The 19,003-nt window shown below is 43.2% G+C and overlaps 2 protein-coding genes across 4 annotated transcripts in view; one reads left to right on the top strand and one right to left on the bottom strand.

Annotated features, from left to right (window-relative positions):
• The window catches only part of MGST2 (microsomal glutathione S-transferase 2), a 28,388-nt gene extending 17,654 nt beyond the window's left edge, over positions 1 to 10,734 (top strand). Inside the window, exons 3-5 of one of the 2 annotated variants that reach the window (XM_004471946.5) lie at positions 6,792 to 6,862; positions 9,543 to 9,624; positions 10,461 to 10,734. In XM_004471946.5, coding sequence (XP_004472003.2) covers positions 6,792 to 6,862; positions 9,543 to 9,624; positions 10,461 to 10,593 — 286 coding nt within the window. In that variant the 3' untranslated portion in view covers positions 10,594 to 10,734. Of the gene's footprint in view, positions 1 to 6,791; positions 6,863 to 9,542; positions 9,625 to 9,996; positions 10,141 to 10,460 lie in introns of those variants that run through there. The other variant, XM_012530445.4, reaches the window with a different exon arrangement.
• A 4,738-nt stretch (positions 10,735 to 15,472) lies between these two features.
• Positions 15,473 to 19,003, bottom strand: part of MAML3 (mastermind like transcriptional coactivator 3) — a 418,574-nt gene continuing 415,043 nt past the window's right edge. For both annotated transcript variants that reach the window (XM_004471945.3, XM_004471944.4), the window contains exon 5: positions 15,473 to 18,898. In XM_004471945.3, the coding sequence (XP_004472002.2) occupies positions 17,898 to 18,898 (1,001 nt within the window). In that variant the 3' untranslated portion in view covers positions 15,473 to 17,897. The remainder of the gene's footprint in view (positions 18,899 to 19,003) is intronic.

The following is a 19,003-nucleotide window of genomic DNA, read 5'->3' as shown; positions in this document are numbered from 1 at the left end:
ATTAATTACAACCTAGTTCTGATTTTTATATTAAAGCTCTAATTGTAATAAAATCTCTAGCATGAAATAAATTATTGGTTTATCTGTATGGGTTTTGTATTATTTTTGCAACTGTCCTGTATGTTGGAAATTATTTTAAAATAAAAAATTTAAAGAAAAAATCCTTAGCACTTAAATTTGGCATAAAATCTATATTATAAGATTGAAGAAAGGATTGGACAATTGTGTTTCCAAAAAGGATCATATAAAACTCCAATGAGTATGGAGAGACTCTGCTATGACTCTTTTACCTCATGGAAAATAGTTCTATGAATTTAACCAAAGAAAAGGAAATGCTGGGAATCTGTTTATATTTTTACATAGCTGTAATTATCCTGAGCATACAAAGTTTAAAATTATCTTTTCATTTAACCTAGCATAGCAATGTATAAACTTACAAAGAAATTAGTGAAAAGGCAACCACCAAAAGCAAAATAATGCCAAAATGGGGAACAGCGAAAAGAAAATTCTCAGGTACTTTTCCAAAGAGTAGAAAGTTGTGTGTATGGTTTGTGAGGGCATCAGTGCTAAGGATTTAAAGTTTTCACTTGGACCTCAGGACCCCGCACCAGCTATGATGGGTAGATGAGCCTTGAGGTTGTTAATTGTACAGTTTTCTTACCCAGCTTTAAGAGATGATTAAATTACCATCAGGGAGTTTTTTCTCATGCGGTGGAGGCCTAAACTAGTAAGGTTGAGTTGACACATCTACAAGTCCTGTGCAAAGATGGAGAATGAGGGATGAATTAGGTTTGGTTCTTATGCTTTCTTCTTTTATTTTTCACTAAGAAGGAAAAGATCACTCATAGTGACATGGACTACAAGACCCAGACTACAAGACCCAGATCTTCTAGAACAGGCATCAATTATTTCTGGATCAATTGCCTCATAACCATAAGTACTCAGCATTAAGGCTTTCAGGAATGTGGAGTAATGTATAATCCTACAGACGGATTCTTCCACCAGGAGCTACTCAAGACCTTGTTACAAATCACATTACAGTTCTTTCTGGTTGTGAGATTGCCAGCAAAGAGCTCACCTTATAACCAAGATCACTTGGGGTTATGTAGCACAGGAAGGAGGATGATTGTAATTCATCTTTATTCCCTTTTCTAGGTGCTGATGAATTAATTATAGTTGCCAGGAAATTGTTCCTTTTTGCTTAAAATTGTGTTAGATCTTCCATAGAAGTCTTTTATGAATAGAGACAGTGGGCTTTGACAGTAGGACAGGGCCTTGGAATCCAGAGATTGACACGGTCTCTCTCTGTGAGTTAAGGTCCGCTATGGCTCTCAGGCCTTAGTTTCTTCCTTAGTAAAAATGGAGGTTTTAGAGGAATTATTTAAAGACCATTTTTAATTTAATGTGCTATGTAACCTCAACTGGAAGACAATGGATGTGAGGAAATTTTTGGGAAGAAATCCATCAGTATGAATTAGGTTATTTTCTAGATTCTTTAAATAAGACGTAGATGATCTTTAGGGCTCAGAATCAGGACCATCTTGAGGTCTGTCCTTTGGAAAGGAGCCAGTATTCATTTCTACTTTCTACCCTGCAGTGAGATTTAAACAATGTTTGAGGGAAGCAGATTTGGCTCAACTGATAGAGCATTTGCCTACTATATGGGAGGTCCAGGGTTCAAACCCAGGGCCTCCTGACCTGTGTGGTGAGCTGCCCCACGTGCAAGGAGTGCACCCTGCAAGGAGAGCCGCCTCATGCAAAAACACAGTCTGCCCAGGAGTGGCACCGCACACATGGAGAGCTGATGCAGCAAGATGGCACAACAAAAAGAGACACAGATTCCTGGTGCCGCAGACAATGCAAGCAGACACAGAAGAACACAGAGTGAATGGACACAGAGAACAGACAATGGAGGGGTGGAGGCGAGGGAAGAGAAATAAAAAAAATAAATAAATCTTTTTAAAAAAACAAAACAGAACAATGTTTGAGGATTACCTTGAAAGATCCTTTTGAAATGTAAGATCATTTAAGCTCCTTTTGTAAATTCTTATATATATTTTTAAATTTATTGAAATATATCACTCATACATAAACATACATAAACAGTAAATGTATAATAGTTGTGAACTTACAAAACAAACATATATAACATCAAACAAACATATAATATCTCACCCTACCACCAATAATGTGCATTGTTTTTAAACCTTTTTAACTAATGATTAAAGAGCATTGTCAAAATATTACTACTAAACAAAGTATTTTTCCCCCAACCAATCCAATTATTATCTTTATATTTATATATGCACATACATAGAAAATTAACTATATAGTAAAAGTTGTGAACTTACAAAGCAAACATGCATAACATCATACAGGGGTCCCATAATCAACCCTCCACCAACACCTCGCATTGTCATGAGACATTTGTTACAAACTATGAAAGAACACTGTCAAAATCTTACTACTAATCATAGTCCTTACCTTACATTTGGTATGTTTTCCCCCAACCCACCGTATTATTATTTTTTTAAATATATTTTTTATGACAGGAGTTGTAAACTTATAAAAGAGTCATGCACATGTGCAGAATTCTCAGACAACACCCCTCCATCCATACACCACAATGTGGTGTGTCATTTGCTACAGATAAAATAATATCTGATTATTGCCATGTCCATAGTGTACATTTGGCTCACATTTTCCATACTGCCTCAGTATCAACACAGTATATCTTTTGCATACATGCAAGAATATTATATTATTACTACTAACTACAGTCCATAGGTCACTCCAGCTGTATTTTTCCCATGCTTCTCCACTTTCCTAATACCCTGCAGTAGTGATATACATTTATTCTAGCTAACAAAGGACACTCATGCATCTGTACCATCAACCACAGTTCTCACCCACCTCTTGGTTTACTGTGCTATCCAGTTCCTAGATTATTCTCAAGCATTCTGTCAACTGGCATTTACATAAATAGACTACCATTTTCAGTCACATTCCCCATTTATAAACTAGCTGTTACTGTGTGTTACAATCCACTCGATACATTTCCACAATTTTACAGTAAAGCTAATTAAAACTTCTACATACATTAAACATCAGTAGTCCACTCAGTCCTTCTCTTATCACCTTTAAGAATCCACCAACTACCACCAAGTCTTGAGGATATTTCCCAATAATTTCCTCTAGAAGTTTTATGGTTCTTGCTTTTATTTTTAGTTTTTTGATCCATTTTGAGTTAATTTTTGGATAAGGTGTGAGGTAGGGGTCCTCTTTCCTTCTTTCAGCTATGGATGTCCAATTCTTTCAGCACCATTTCTTGAATGGATTGTTCTGCCTGAGCTGTGTGAGTTTGACAGGCTAGTCAAAAATCACTTGACCATACCTGTGAGGGTCTGTTTCTGAACCATAAATTTGGTTCCATTGGTCTATTGTGTCTGTCTTTAGGCCAGTACCATGCTATTTTTACCACTATAGGTAAATTATGATTTAAAGTCTGGGGATGAGGGTTCACTTTCTCTTTTTATGATGTTTCTGGCTATTCAGGACTCCTTATCCTTCCAAATAAATTTAATGATTGTGTTTTCAATTTTTTTCTTTAATGCTGGTGGAATTTTTATCAGGATTGCATTAAATCTGTAAATCAATTTGAGTAGAATTGACATCTTAATGATATTTAGTCTTCCAATCCATGAGCATGGAATGTTCTTCCAGTTATTTAGGCCTTTTTTGAATTGTTTTAACATTGAGTTGCAGTTTTCTGAATACAAGTGCTTTCAATCGTTGGTTAAGTTTATTCCTGACTATTTGAGTTTTATCTGTCATACTTTATTTTCACCACTCTTTTGACACTTTTAGTTACTTTTATTGATATAATCTTCATTTCTAGACTCTCTTCCAGGCCTCTCTCTCCTGTCTTTTCTTTTCAGGCTCTAGCAGACCCTTCAGTATTTCCTGAAAATCTGGTGTCTTGGTTAGAAATTCTCTCAGTTTCTGTTTATCTGTGAATATTCTAATTTCGCCCTAATTTTTGAAAGACAGTCTTGCTGGATATAAGATTCTTGGCTGGAAGTTTTTCTCTTGTAGTATCTTAAATATATCATACCACTGTTTTCTTGTCTCCATGGTTTCTGGTGAGAAATTAGCACTTAATCGTATTGGATATCCCTTATATGTTATGCATTGCTTTCCTCTTGCTCCTCTCAGAATTCTTTGTCTTTGGCCTTTGACATTCTGATGGGTATCTGTCTCAGAGTTGGTCTGTTTGTGTTTTATTGGATGGGAGTACATTGTGCTTATCAGACAGGGATATCTATGCCCTTCAATAGGGTTGGGAAATTTTCTACAATTATTTCTGTAAATATTCCTTCTGCCCCTTTTCCCTTCTCTTCTCCTGCTAGGACGCGCATGACCCAGATATTTGCATGCCTTTTGCTGTCATTTAGTTCCCTGAGACCTTGTTCAATTTTTTCCATTTTCTTCATCTCTTCTTCTGTATGTTCACTTTCAGAGGCCTTTTCTTCAAACTCACCAATCCTTTCTTCTGCCTCCTCAAATCTGCTATTATATGATTCCAATGTTCTTTTTTTTTTAAAGATTTATTTATATTTCTTTCTCTCCCCTCCCCCCCTACCCCAGTTGTCTGTTCTCTGTGTCTATTTGCTGCGTCTTCTTTGTCCGCTTCTGTTGTTGTCAGCGGCATGGGAATCTGTGTTTCTTTTTGCTGTGTCATCTTGTTGTGTCATTTCTCCGTGTGGGCAGCGCCATTCTTGGGCAGGCTGCACTTTCTTTTGCGCTGGGTGGCTCTCCTTATGGGGCACACTCCTTGTGTGTGGGGCTCCCTTCGTGGGGGACACCCCTACATGGCACAGCATTCCTTGCGTGCATCAGCACTGCACATGGGCCAGCTCCACATAGGTCAAGGAGGCCTGGGGTTTGAACCCCGGACCTCCCATGTGGTAGACAGACACCCTAACCACTGGGCCAAGTCCGCCGCCTCCAATGTTCTTTTAATTTCATTGATTGTACTTTTCATTCCCATAAGATCTGCTATTTTTCTATGTATGCTTTCAAATTCTTTGTGCCCATCCAATGTATTCTTAATATCCTTAAATCTCTTTAGGCATCTCATTGAATTTATTAAGAAGTTTCGTTTGAACATCTATGATTAGTTCTCTCAACTCCTTTATGTCATCTGGAGGCTTATCTTGTTCCTTTAACTGGGCCATAGCTTCCCGTTTCTTGGTGTGGATTATAATTTTTTGTTGGTGTCTTCCCATCTGGCTTACTAGAGTATTTTTTCTTGGTGCAGTTTTTCTCTGCCTCCTATCGTTTCTCCCTTGCTGGTTATACAGTAGGAGCCAAGCATATTAGTTGTTGCTGTAAGCTGTGGAGGCTCATGCTGCCCTCATTGCACCAGGGACCAATGAAGCTTCTTCCAACTTTCTCCTTTGCTAGGGATAGGGACAGAGTCACAGCTATGTGAAATAATCCACATGCAGGCCTAGACTGTAGTTGACCAGAGAGACTGAGGAAGTTTCACATCCCTTTCTCCCCTGCCTGGGGTGGGGATGGAGCTGCAGGTGTGGGCAGCATCTAAGCAGTGTGGGTCCAAGATGACTGCAGTTGCCCTGGTAGACTTATGATTTTCAGCCTATGCCAGCCAAAGTTCCCTACAGTTACCTGCGTAGGCTGGTGCAGGGCTCCTCAGCCTCCTCCCCTCCAGAGGTGGGGCTGAAGCCTAACCAGGCTGCAGGCTGATCTGCATGAAAGAAACTGGTTCCTGCTGACACTGAGCATATCAGTCAGCCCAGCTTCCCCTCAGGCTAGGGCGGAGTCAGAAAGGCAGCTACTGGCCTCTTTCTGACTTGGGCTGGTTCACACCTCCCTGTTCCCAGGGTTATCTCTTATCCAGTCAAGTCTCCCATTCTGTAGCTGAAATCGGCAGCCAACCATCTCCTCCTCCCCAGTTTCTGGGAAATGGAGCTTCCAATTCCTGTCACAGAACAGGTCCTGGGGCAGCTCATGCCACCAGAGTAGGATAATCACCGGCCTCTGTGGCTTGGCCAGTAATTTCCTGGAGAGGCTGGCGCAGGTCCCCGCAGCTTCCTCCCTGCTGGAGGTGGCACTGGGGCCTAGGCTAAACCTGGATTATGATCTGGATGGGAAGAAGCCGGTCCCCACCAGCACTGGGATCCTCAGTCCATCCCGCTTCCCCTCGTGCCAGGCGCAGAGTTAAGATGGCGGCTCCCGGCCTCTTTCTGACTTGACAGGCCCAAAGTTTAGCTGTTCTCAGGATTATACAGTCACCCACTGAATTTCCTCATCAATAGCTGAAATTGGTGCCCAACCATCTCTTCCTGCCCTGTTTTGGGGAAGTGGAGCTTTCAATTCCAGCCGCGGAACAGCTCCCGAGGCGGCTTGTGCCTCCAGTGGAGGATGGGCACCAGCCTCTGGGGTGTGGAGCCTCTACTTACGAGTCTTCTCTGCAGAGGGGCAGTCTCCTTCTTTCACTCCTTCAAAGACATTGCAGGATGCTCTTCTGGCCTCCTGGAGCCCCCAGTCAGGTGCTTCAGCAAGCTCCAGAGAGCTCTGGGTGTTTGCTAACTGCCCTGTAGCAGGAGCTGACTCTAGGAGCTCTTTATTCTGCTGCCATCTTGCTGGTTGTGTCTCTTATATTATTTTTTAACAATAAACTGGATATTCAACTCTAGATGAAATATTGATGTTCTAGTCTATAGTTTTCTCATAAAATAATCCATGGCTTTACTTTTTTCCTGCAGACTAAATTGTGTAGAGTTTTACCCCATATTCCTGATCACGTTCTGGATGGCTGGATGGTATTTTAACCAAGGTAATTAAAAACTACAGTCAACTCTGTTCCAGTGATTACTGTGGTGCTTAATTCTTATGGTGCAGACATACAGCCATGTACCTATTCACCCTGAAAGTTATTTTAAACAAAATAAACTGTCTATGTGCATCAAAGAGGACTGTTCTGTAGATAATGCTAACTTTGACTTCATTCCAATTTAATTCAAAAATTTATTTTTTTTAACTTGGGACAGTGTGCTGGGCATTCAAGGATGAAACTGACATGAGCTTTTCTTCAAATTTAATAGTCTAATTCTAATTTAACTACAGGAACCAAACCTAGAGTCAGCAATTCACCTTAATAATTATAGTTGATATTTACTGAGCAGGTACTATGTGCCAGGTACTGTTTTAAGTTTTATACATATATGATTTCTTGTATAAAATTTATAGGATTAACATCCTTCCTATAAGGAAGGTTCTTTAGTTAATTTCTACTTTATAGGTGAGGAAACTGAAGTATGGAGAGGTAAAGTAATTTGTTCAACTTGACATTAACCAATACAGGGAAAAATTAGCTTTTCCAAGTTCAGAACAGGGCCGATAGATATTTGTTCCATCCATCCATATATTTTTTTCTTAAAAGTGTCTAAGAAAATAGTGTTACCGTTTGTATATAGCAACTCTACAAACATCCATTTTATATTTGACCAGGGCATCCTTGGTGAACTGAGATCTTTACTCAAATCTGCCTGCCCTTTTAACAGGGAGTCAGACACAGCCTCAACTGCCCCCCACCCCCATCCTCTCTTGGAGAAATTCAAACCTTTATGCTTTATGGTAACTTTCATTGCCTCATTTGGGTTTGACACTTGATCGCCAAGATTTAAATAAGACCAAAATCCAGCTGGTTTCAAAGCATCCCTCTCTTTTTCTTAGTAATTTTAAAATGTTCTTTAGAGAAAGACATCTTAACTTTATTCTAACTCAAACTTTGGTCCCTAAGGACATGAATGGAAGAGGTAGCTTTTGATAATGGGACTCAGTCTCTGCCATTTGACCCACTGGATTTCTCTGTGATGGGTTGAATTAGACCAACTGCCTGTCAGGAAAGGATTCTCAGGTATCCTCTTCTCTTGTCTTTTCTTTCTCTTCCAAACTTAATTTACTTTTAAAAGTAAATTAACTTACTTAATTTACTTTTAACTGGACAGTTCTCATTGGATTTATTGGAGTAATTTGTTAGATTGGGATTGTGAAACTGCCGGCTTGTTCACAGGCCAGGTGGCTCTGAAGAAGTCTCCTCTTCCTTCAGGACTCCTGGCAAATGTCATTCCCTCGGAGAGGCCTTCTCTGACCCCTTTCTGAAGTCAGCCTCTTCGATTCCTCCTCCAGTTCCTCTCAGGCCCATCCTGCCTCATTTCTTCACAGTATTTTGAAGTCTGACATTTATTCTTATTTTTTTTTGTTTGTTTGCTATCTGTCTTTACTAATAGACTAATAGAATATAAACTCTGTCAAGCCCAGGGGTCCTTTTTAATACTTAGATTTACGCCGTTATATAGTAGAAATTAAAAGAATAAGTTTGTGACCAAGTGAAATAATGAATTTACTTTTATTCAGCATATCAGAGTCCCACAGAGACTCAAAATGTATACAAGTGGGCGCTGGCAACCTGCATCTGTGAGTGCTGCAGAGTAGGTAGGGAGGGCATTGATTTTTTTTTGATAGGATGGTAGAACATCTACCTCATTTTATACTTTTTTATAGATAAAATTTACCTTAAGTGACCATTTGATGAATTTTGACAAGCTTGAATACTTGTGTAACCCACATTCCTATCAAGATACAGAACGTGACCAGCACCTAAGAAGTTTCCTCAGGTCCCTCCCAGGCAATCCCTGTCCCCAGTCCCTTCAGAGGCAAACACTGTTCTCTTTTTCCATTATAGTTTAGTTTTGCCTGTTCTAGAACCTCACATTCTTGGAATCATATAGTCTACACTCTTGTGTAACGCTTCCTTCACTTAGCAAAATGTCTTTGAGATTCACCATGTTGTAGTATGAATCAGTAGTTTGTCTTCACTGTTGAGTAATCTGTTGTGTGACTAAAGCACTATTTGGTTATCCATTCTCCAGTTGATAGACTTCTAGGCTGTTTTGAGTTTGGGGCTATTATGAATAAAGCTACAATGAACATTCTTGTACAAGTCCTTTTATGGGCATGTGCTTTCATTTGGATAAATACATAGGAATAGAATTGCTGGGTCAAAAGGTAAGTGTATGTTTAGTTTGTTAAGAAACTACAAAGTGGCTGTAATATTTTGCATTCCCACCAGCAACAGGGTTCCTGTTGCTCCATATCTTCACCAACATTTTGTATTATCAGTCCTTTTAATTTTAGCCATTCTGCTGTATGTGCAGTGGTGCCCTTTAATTGTGGTTTTTTAAGTTCTAGATTACTGTCAACTATTGTCGAAATTTTTTTCATGTGCATACTGGCACATTGTGTATCTTCCTATGTGAAGTGTGTATTCAAATGCTTTGCACGTTTTTAAAAAATTAGGTTGTTTTTATTATTAAATTTTACAAGAGTTCTCTATATATTCTGGATACAAGCCTTTTGTCAGATACATGTTTTGTGAAAATTTTCTCACTTTTCACACTGCTTGAAAACACTACCATCAAATTACGTATCTTCTATCTTTTTCTCCCCTACAGTTTCTGCTACGGTTCTAGGTTTGTTGTACATGTATGCCCGACACAGGTACTTCCAGGGATATTCAGAAGATGCTGCAAAAAGGTAAGGAGGACCCAAAAATTGTGCATTTAGGAAAAAAATAGCAGGTTGGACTTCGGATGAGTTCCCCATTTCTAAGAGGTATTAACTGTCCTGATGGTTATGGTTGCAAAAGCAATCCATGTTGCCCACGGCCTAGTCTTGCCAGGCCATGCACAGTTAGGAAGGAGATGGGAAAATGCACATATAAAACTGTGCACTGAATGCACGCTCCTTGCCCACCATATGCTAAATCTTTGCAGAAAGTTTGTATTGTTTCCAAAAAGTTGCTAAGGAAATAATCCAGCCCAGTTTTGATAATCTTTTATTTATTTTTATTTATTTATCCCTCCCCCTCTTTGTTTGCATTCACTCTCTGCTCGTCTTCTTTTTTAGGGGGCAACAGGAACTGAACCTCCAACGTGGGAGGCCCCTCATTGCTTGAGACACTTCTGCTCCCGCTTGTCTTTCATTGTGTTTTCTCACTGTGTCTCTTGGTTGTGTCATCTCACTGAGTCATCTTGTTGCGTCAGTTTGTCATACCAGCCTATTGTGTCAGCTCACTGTCTTGTCTTCTTTAGGAGGCACTGGGAACTGAACCCATACCTCCCAAGTGGTAGGCGGGCACTCAGCTGTTTGAGCTGCAGCAGCTTCCTGATAATCTTCTGAATGTTTAAAGAAGCCATATAACTTCCATGGCCAGGCATCTCCTTTAATTTACGTGATGAATCAAAAATTTCAAAGGACAAAAAAACGTGCAAGTTCTGGGTGATGCCAACCATGAGCCCCACATGCCAGGGGACTCAGCAGCTTCATCTTTCTGGCCCAGTTGGTCACTCTCCCGCCTATCTGCCCTGCAGGATGCCTCCCTTCCGTGTCAGCCTGGGGATTTTGGCTCTGTTGGCCGTGCTAGGAGCTCTGGGGATTGCAAACAGCTTTCTGGATGAATACCTGGACATCGATGCTGCCAAGAAGCTAAGGCGGCCCTTCTAAGCGTTCCTCCCTGCCCTTAATGTTGGGAGATGCTGTTTCTACCCTGAAGGTAATACAGGATCACTTGTGAAATCTGAAAACTTACAAAAAAATTAAATTAAATTTACAGTAAATGAAAATGTCTTTGTTTCTTGAAATGGCTTTGTGAAAACACACCCTTGAGAGGAGACATTTCCTGTTTCATTGTTGGAGAACTGAAATATGGGCTCTGGGAGCGAGATATCCTTATCACCGGAAGTGGAAGCGTTGTTGGCCCTGCCCTGAGACGTGTGGGCAGACGTCGGGACTGCTTGTGACGGGACGAAGCAGCCTGCCCCGAGAGCCGGGCTTTCCGGGGCCCCCACAGAACCCCACTTCCCTCCTCAGGGAGAGTTCCAGACAGGTGCTGATAAGGCAGCTGGGCCTTCTTTCTTGGGTGCAGGAAAGCAATAGGTGGCTGGCACATGGGGGGAGACAGGCAAAAACAGTTAGACTGTGAAAATGTACTTTACGGAGAAAAAAGAAAATAAAAAGACATTTTCAAGGAAGCTCCCAGAGGCCAGTGCTAAGCGGGCAGGGGAGGACCCACCGTGCTCTTACTGTGGGAGCTGGGCAGGGGTCCTCTGCACATGGTGGGATGTGGGGAGAGGGCTCTTATTGGCTTGAGGATCAGCATTTTCTGGCACAGTGCATATTACTCTCCTTCACTTTCCTCATCAGTAAAATGGGAATAATTCCACACCCCAGTCTTCCAGAACTTTAAGCAATGAATGGGAGCATATAGAACACATTGTAACATCAGGGAAAGACACCTCTGTCAGTTTTTCCAAAGAAAATTGGATGGCCTTGAATCGGGTGTGGGCATCTTCAAGAAGCCATTTATTGGGACTTCTCTTTTCTTGTGGGTACAGAGGAAGTTACAAGGGTGATAAATAATAGAATAAGATATGAAGGCGTTTAAACACTAGTCTTTCCAGAACAGGAGGAGACATAACCCCCTACATTGCAGAAGCAGCACTAAAGATCCGAAGGGACTGGGAATGGGGACATTTGCATACTAATTTTGGTTCCCCTGCTCATTGGCTGTTGGACAACACACCTCGTCAATAAGGGGTACTGTTGACTGCAGAGCCAGATTATTCTAGTCCTGTTCTATCACTGTGCAACTGCAAGGTGTTTGTTTAGCTTTCTACCTCAGGTAAAATGGAGTTAATACTTGGTCTAAAATGCTGTGATCCCATGATCTTTTCACTTTGAATTCTGATCATTTATGGTGACTTGTGATATTTGCATTGTTTTATCCATTGAACACTATGAAAGAAAAGAGTGCAAATTATTGACCCGAAACAGAAGTACTGCCTAATCATACCCTTTGGAAGCAAACACACACACACACACACACACAGAGCTTTCCAGATCTCAAGCTTGCAGATTTTTAAACAATTTCTATTTTACACCTAAATTGGAATTATATAAAATAAACTACACAGACACACACACACAGTTTGGTTAAACAAAATTTGGAAAAAAGGAGCTTCTAACAGAGGTTTTAGAGGGTCTAAAAAAAAAGGGTGAAGAAGAAAATATTGTCAGTACTCACCCAAATCTGGCTCAGACTTTTAGGCTGATTTGAGCATTTGGTTCACCTAGGATACTCTCCCTGTTGTGGTGATGGCTGTTGCACCAAGCTTTAAGAGTTTTGTGTTTTAAAACATTTGAACCACAGAATTTGTTTTTTTCTAATTCATTGTCACCAGACAACCTCTTGATTATTTTAATTCTTATTAGATTTGACGACAGAGAGCAAATGTCCTGGTCAGAGAGATGTGAGTTTCTGATCTGTTTGAAAGTTGTATATTTGTTACATTAGAAAATTGACCTATTTCATTTTTAGAAATAAGATTCATCGCCTTAAAAAGTATCATGAAAAAGGGGTGAAGAAGTGTCTCTTATATTAAAGAGCCTTAAGAGCGTGAAAACCAAATGGCAATGTAGGATCCTTAAGCAAACCTTGGCTAGAAAAAAAGCGGCTGTGAAAGACAATTGGGAAAGTTTGAATAAGGAATGAGAATTAGATGATATTAGAGAATTAATGTTAATTACATTTTACATGACAGTGATATTGTGGTTAGGCCAAAGAACGTCCTCATGCTTTGGAGCTGCTTGTGAGACATTAAGGGGTAAATGGTAGAATGTGTATAATTTACTTTGAAATGGCTCGGTAAAATATATATGTAAACCATTATCCTTGCAGTGCAGCAGTGCTCCAAAATGTATTCACCAAATGCAGTGAATGTGCCATGATGATGAAAGAGGTTGTTGATGTGGAAGGAGTGGGGTGAGGGGGGTGGGGGGTTTATGGGGACCTCTTATATTTTTTGAATGTAACATTAAAAAAAAGAGAGAAAAAAAATATGTGAGGAAGCATAGATGATAATGATTATCAAATCTTATTGGTGCGTGTATAGGTATTCATTGTACTATTCTTTCTAGTTTTCTGGTTGTTAGAAAATTCTCATAACATAACATTTTAAAAAACTGGAGAAGTTAAAACCTAAATCAGGTTCTTGATAGTCCAGATTTTTTATAGCGAAGGCTCTATGTTTGATTTGGGATCCAGGGGTCTCAATGGACCCCAGCGTTAGTGCTGACCTGGCAGCTGCCTTGGCCTCGGCCGGGACGCAGGGGCCCTGGGTGTGCAGGAGCTGCAGGAATTACCTCTGCCACGTGCATGAAGTGTGCCTGGTGTCTGGAGTTTCTCATCCAAAGGACACCACGGTGGACTCGCATGTTTTTATAAGTTAAAAAAGGAGAGGGAATAGAGAACACTGAAGTTAAGATAAGGGAAAAGATACAGGATTGTTTATACAAATTGGTATTTGTAACAAGGTTTCTTCCATCTTAAGTATTTTTCCTCTCCTGCTTTTCTTTGCAGAGTGGGGTGGGCTGGAGTCGAGGCTTAAAAAGTCGTCAATAAGGAAAAATATCAGATATTTTTGAATGATCTGTTAATCATTCTATATCTTTAGACAGTCTTCCTTGAAAAGAATGGTCAAAGGCAGAAGCAGTTCATCTAACCTTCTGAATGTTCCTTAATCTGTCAGCAATAAAATATCTCCTTTTCACTGGGGCAGGTGCCCTGTGAAACTCTGGCAGAGACTTTCTAGATAGATGCTTATTCCTGCCCTCTTCCCCTACTACACACTTATTGCACTAGGATTTTATGAAGAATAAGATTAAACAAATCATTTTAAGGGCGAAAGGAATTCCGTTCATCCAGCACAGAACCAATTCCAGTATAAAAAAAAAACAGGTGGTTTAATTCATTGGGAATTGGAGGCGTACTCGACACTCCTCAGAGCTCCGTGTGTTTTCTTGTGTCGGCAGCCTTTCTCCAGCTCTGAGTCAGTTCATTTTTCTATCCCATGTTATCTGGTAGAATATTAAGCCCATAGCAAAGGACCAAGCCCAGGGTAACACCATTTTCTCTATGGTGTTATTTGCCAGCCAGCCTGGAACCAGAGCCCACCATGGGTTCTCTTTTCTTCCACAAATTCACTCTTTTCCCTTGGCTTGTGTATATCGAAACTCACGTTCATTTTGTATCTATTTTGATGACTATCCTTTTCTCGTGGCCTATTTCTCTGTCCAGGCAGTTTTGAAAGCTGTGCCTTTTAAAGTTTGATGGGGAGACTTAGGTTGGGTCTCCTAGTAGCTTCTCAGAGGTGGAGTCACATCCATGTGATTTATTAATGATGGGCTCCCAGGACAGGGAAAATGTTATGGGAGTGTGGGAAACAGGACAGAGAAGGGGAAAATCCAAGCAAAGGAGCAACGTCAAGCAAAGACCTAGCCTCTGCCTGATCCTGCAGGGGCACTCTGGAGTGTAAATATCAGAGTTAAATGTCAGTTTGTCTAGGCAAAAAACTGGACTTTCATACTCCTCCACCAGTGAATCGACTAAGGGCCAATATTGGACATGCCAGCTTCTGGCACTTTCAACTCTTTCTTTGGATGGGTACGGGCAAAGCTGGGCCAGTGATCCAAGGCAGTCCTCCAAAGAGGGCTGCAGTGTGGGCTGTTAGAAGTGAAACATGGCAGTGGGTGTGGCTCAAGAGATTGGTCTTCTGCCTACCACATGGGAGGTCTCGGGTTTGGTTCCGAGTGCCTCCTGGAGGAGGCGAGCTGACAAAACAAGATGATGCAACGAAAGAGACACAAAGAGGAAAGACAATGAGAGACACAACAAACTAGGTAGCTGAGGTGGCTCAAGCGATTGAGTGCCTCTTTCCCACATGGAGGGTCCTGGGTTCAGTTTCCAGTGCCTCCTAAAGAGAAGACAAGCAGACACAGCAAATGGACACAGACAGCAGACTGAGACCCCAAACAATGGGGGTGGGGATAAATAAATCTTAAAAAAAAAACCAACATAAAACAAACGGGGGTGGGGGGACATTTACCGACAATGTCTCTTACAGTGATGCCAAACCCCTTTATTTCTTGTTCCCAAATATATCCCTTGATTTTTTTCTTCCTTTTTTAAAATTTTTGCATCAAAAGTGTATTGTTAATTTTTCAGGTCTTCTGAATAAATCTGTTGGAAATTGAATTGTTATTGTACTAAATGTACAAATGAACTTAAGTACATTCTTTCCAAAGTCAACTCCCCTCCCCTTTCCTTTGCCACATGCCTTGGAGGGCTGGAGCAAACTTGGAAAGTTTTAGTTGTGTGGCTGAATGGCTGGGAATGATTGATATCTACTGTTAAATAAATGTTTAAATAATTATGTCAAAACTTTGAGAAAAAGCTGCAGTTAATCAATTAAAGTCTAGGAAAAATATATGCACTTATTTAAGGGTGTAGATCTAGTGACGATTCTAAAATAAATTATACTTTGGGTTGATTCAGATAACGATCTTTTATTTGTTTTTGTTTTTTTCTTTAAAAGTGGTATGTCAACATCACTTCATTTCTACATTTCAGAGTTCTGTACATTTCTTAAAAGGAAATAAGCGATGCTCAATGTACAAAGTAAAAACAGAAAACTAGAAAAATCTGAATAAAATGGAGCAAGTTGCCATTCGATCATACAGTACAAATTAGTAATTAGATGTCATCTGAAGTGCAATACCACTGCTGTGATGATGAGTTAAGGAATGAAATAAAAATACTCTATTTTAAACAAACAGTATATATATATTTATATGTATATATTTTTTACAGATAGTAGACCCAGTGATATCTGCAGTATTGTAAAAACTTATTTACAAATAACTTTTTTAGACATTACATATACATCAGCACCGTAGTAAAAACAAAAAACAAAACAAAACCACCTTATTAAAATCTACCTCTCTATTAGTTGGTCCCAGTATTGAGCATTTGGAGGAAGCTTTTCAAAGATAGTGGAGCCTCCCTCTCTCCGTCAGCCACCTCTGATTTCTCATCATTGCTTATATATTTCCTGTACCTCTCAGGAAAAGGTAATTATGTATTCTGTATCCTCGCGTGTGTTTCTTCTTTTTGGTTTTCACTGGTTTCCACGTAGCTTCCCTGGTGGCATCCCTCACCATTCAGGGAGTTTGCAGTCCCCCTGCCTCTACCTCCGGGGAGGGGGAGGACAACCCGCCCCGGCTGTCGCCAACGCAGACTCCCCTGCCTGGAGCCTGCCCAGGGCCGAGCGATGGACGGAGCCTGCTGTGTGGAGAGCACGCCAGTGTTTGCCTGCTGCCTGCTCTCTGCATTCCCTCGGCTCCCAGCTTTGCACGCACACCCTGCTCTCTGGAAGTTTCCCCTGCACAGGCCAGACAGACCCTCCGCAGTGTGGAGTGGTGGGCTGCAAGTGGGCGCCACCTCTGCTCGCTGATGGACACAATTACGCTGCAATTGGGGACAGTGGGAGGGGCGGCAAGGACTAAAGCCTTCTGACGGGGAAGTTGTGGATTCCTCCCGACAGAGCTCACAGGGCAGGTTTGGGGGAATCCAGAGAGACCTAGTGCACAGACCTTTTGGAGTGGACTGCTTCGCTCATATCAGAGGAACCATGCACATCTTTCCCCTTTTTGTAATCAAAATGTGTTAAGGGGTAGCAGTTGATTTTAGCTCCTAATCTCTCAAGGGTTTACATTTGTCTTGTGAGGAGGGATTATAGGCAGCCAAAGGCAGAGTTTAGAAGCTCACCCCTAGGACTTTCCCAAAGGGAGCAGGAAAGGGCCGAGCTCCAGGCCATTCTGCCTGCGGTGCAGAGGACCGGTGCGGCTCAGATAAGCCCCGCATCAGGACAGTGCTCAGTTCCAGGCAGGGAATTCACGCAGCTCTGCCCACTTCAGAGAAAGAAGACTCCAGTACCTCCTCTGTGTTTCTGGCCCGGTCTAAGTTCTTCTTTCATTCATTCTGACTCAGCTTCATTTCTTGTCAGGTAGTCGGTAAGGACAAGCCCTGGCAGGCTGGGGTGGAGGCAAGGGGGACTCGGGGCGGGGTGGGGGAGAGGGAGGCCGGGCTGGCAGGGCAGAGCCCCGCAGCGCCTCTCGCCTGAGGCTGCCCAGCCGCGCTGGGGCCAGGCTGCGAGGGGCTCCAGCCGCCTACCGGGGTGACAGCGCCGCTGCTCCAGCAGGGGCTGCCCAGGCCTGCCGATGGCACGCCCCCAAGCTCACCCGCTCTCCCCGCGAGGTCTCTAAATTCCTGAGGGTCTCCTGGGCAGGAGGCAGACAGGCGACAGGATCCTGTGACTCTCCCTGTGCCGACATCCCTGTCGCTCTTGCCTACCCTCCCAACCCAGTGGCCTGTCTTGAAGCCTTACATCTCTCTCCTCCCAGAGCTCAGCGTACCGCCGACCTGCGCTCGGCTGGTGCAATCACCAGCAGCCTCTGTGGGCATCTCCCAGGCACGAGGCTGTTTTTCGTGTTTCCAAAGCTGCAGCCTCTGGACCTGGGGCAGGAGGGGCTGACGGATACCTCACCTTGGTCAACAGTCCCTCTCGGCTTGAGCAGCTATCGCCGGGCCAGGCGGCTGGACGGAGGGCTGAGCACAGGGGCCTGGGCTGGCTGAGCCTCCCCTTGCCCCCAGAGGCTCCCTCTCTCGCAGCAGGGATCTGCAGCAGGGATATGCATGGCATCTTGATTGCTGTGCGAAAATCAGGTGAGACGAGGCCCAGCAGGGCTGGGAACTGCCACCTGCGTCTTCCACTGTCAGCCAGCCGCGGTTCTGCTCAGTTTACACAGGTTAAAAATAAAAAACAAAAGAACAAGGATGGGCCAACATCCTGTTTCTTTTCCACCTTTTACACTTGAACCACTCGACTTGTGGCTCCTGGAGCATCTCTTGCCTAGGGATTTCCAAATAATTCATCGAGCTCCTGCATCCACTCATCCCCTGGCCCACCTTTGATGATGGAGTCCACCAGGTCTGCACTGTCCGGGAGGCCCGGGAAGGAGGCCCCGGCTCCTTCGCCGCTGTAATTGTACGGCATGTCCTGAGGGGGGTTCCCGTCATAGGCCTGACTCTGGCTGCTGGGGGCAAAGCTGCCGCTTGGCATCTGCTGCTGGGCCGAGGGCTGGCTGGACCCCGGCATGCTGGGGACGCCCTGGCTCAGGCCAGACATGACCATCGACCTTGCCTGGCTGGTGCCTTGCTGCCCGGGGAGCGGCGGCATCATCTGCCGACCCATGGCAGCTGGGTTGAGGGTTCTCGCTGGGCCGGCGTTAGTGTCCACGACCGACGGGCTCAGTCCCTGCGCGAAGTGCTGCTTGGTCAGTCTCGGCTGCCCGGCTTGAAGCGGGTAGCCGGTGCCATTGTTGAATGGTCCTAATTCTCCACTAGTCCTGCCAGGCATGCCCTGTAAGCTCCTCGGCTGCCAGCTTTGTGCTCCCTGCTGGACCGTTCCCATGATGCTCTGAAGCCTGGGAGGGGCTTGGGGCCTGGGCAGGGCCTGGCCCACAGGCCCTTTCATCTGCGGGTGCTGCTGGGTCATGGCTGAGTTCACCAGCATGCTCTGACCAAATCCACTCACCATTCCAACGCCCTGCCCGGAGGCAGGCTGCCTCGGCCCCTGGGCTTGATTATGTGTGATGCTCAGACCACTTTGGTTTGGGTGCTGCAACATTTGGGTCATTCCTGTGCTCATACTGTACATTCCCGGCTGGCTGGTGGGCGCGGCGCTGTAGGGGGCCAGTCCCATCTCTGGCTGGGCTGCTGCCGTGGCCATAGTCCCTGGGTTCTGGGAGGGTCCCATTCCCATGAGGCCTGCGCTCTGTGCCATCAGCCGTGACGTCCGCATGCTCTGGAGGGCTGCTTGGCTTCTCACGGTGGCTATATCCTGGGGAGAACCTGCAGGGAAGAAAGGACACACAACCACTCACTCTTCTCAGTTAGTGCTATCGTGTAACCAGGTGTCAGAATTTTCTTTTGGAATGACAAAATTCCTTTATGTGA

The sequence above is a fragment of the Dasypus novemcinctus genome, chromosome 1 (genome assembly GCF_030445035.2).
Source record: "Dasypus novemcinctus isolate mDasNov1 chromosome 1, mDasNov1.1.hap2, whole genome shotgun sequence".
NCBI lineage: Eukaryota > Metazoa > Chordata > Mammalia > Cingulata > Dasypodidae > Dasypus > Dasypus novemcinctus.
The sequence above is the reverse complement of the archived record's forward strand: the minus strand, read 5'-3'. Positions and strand labels throughout refer to the sequence as shown.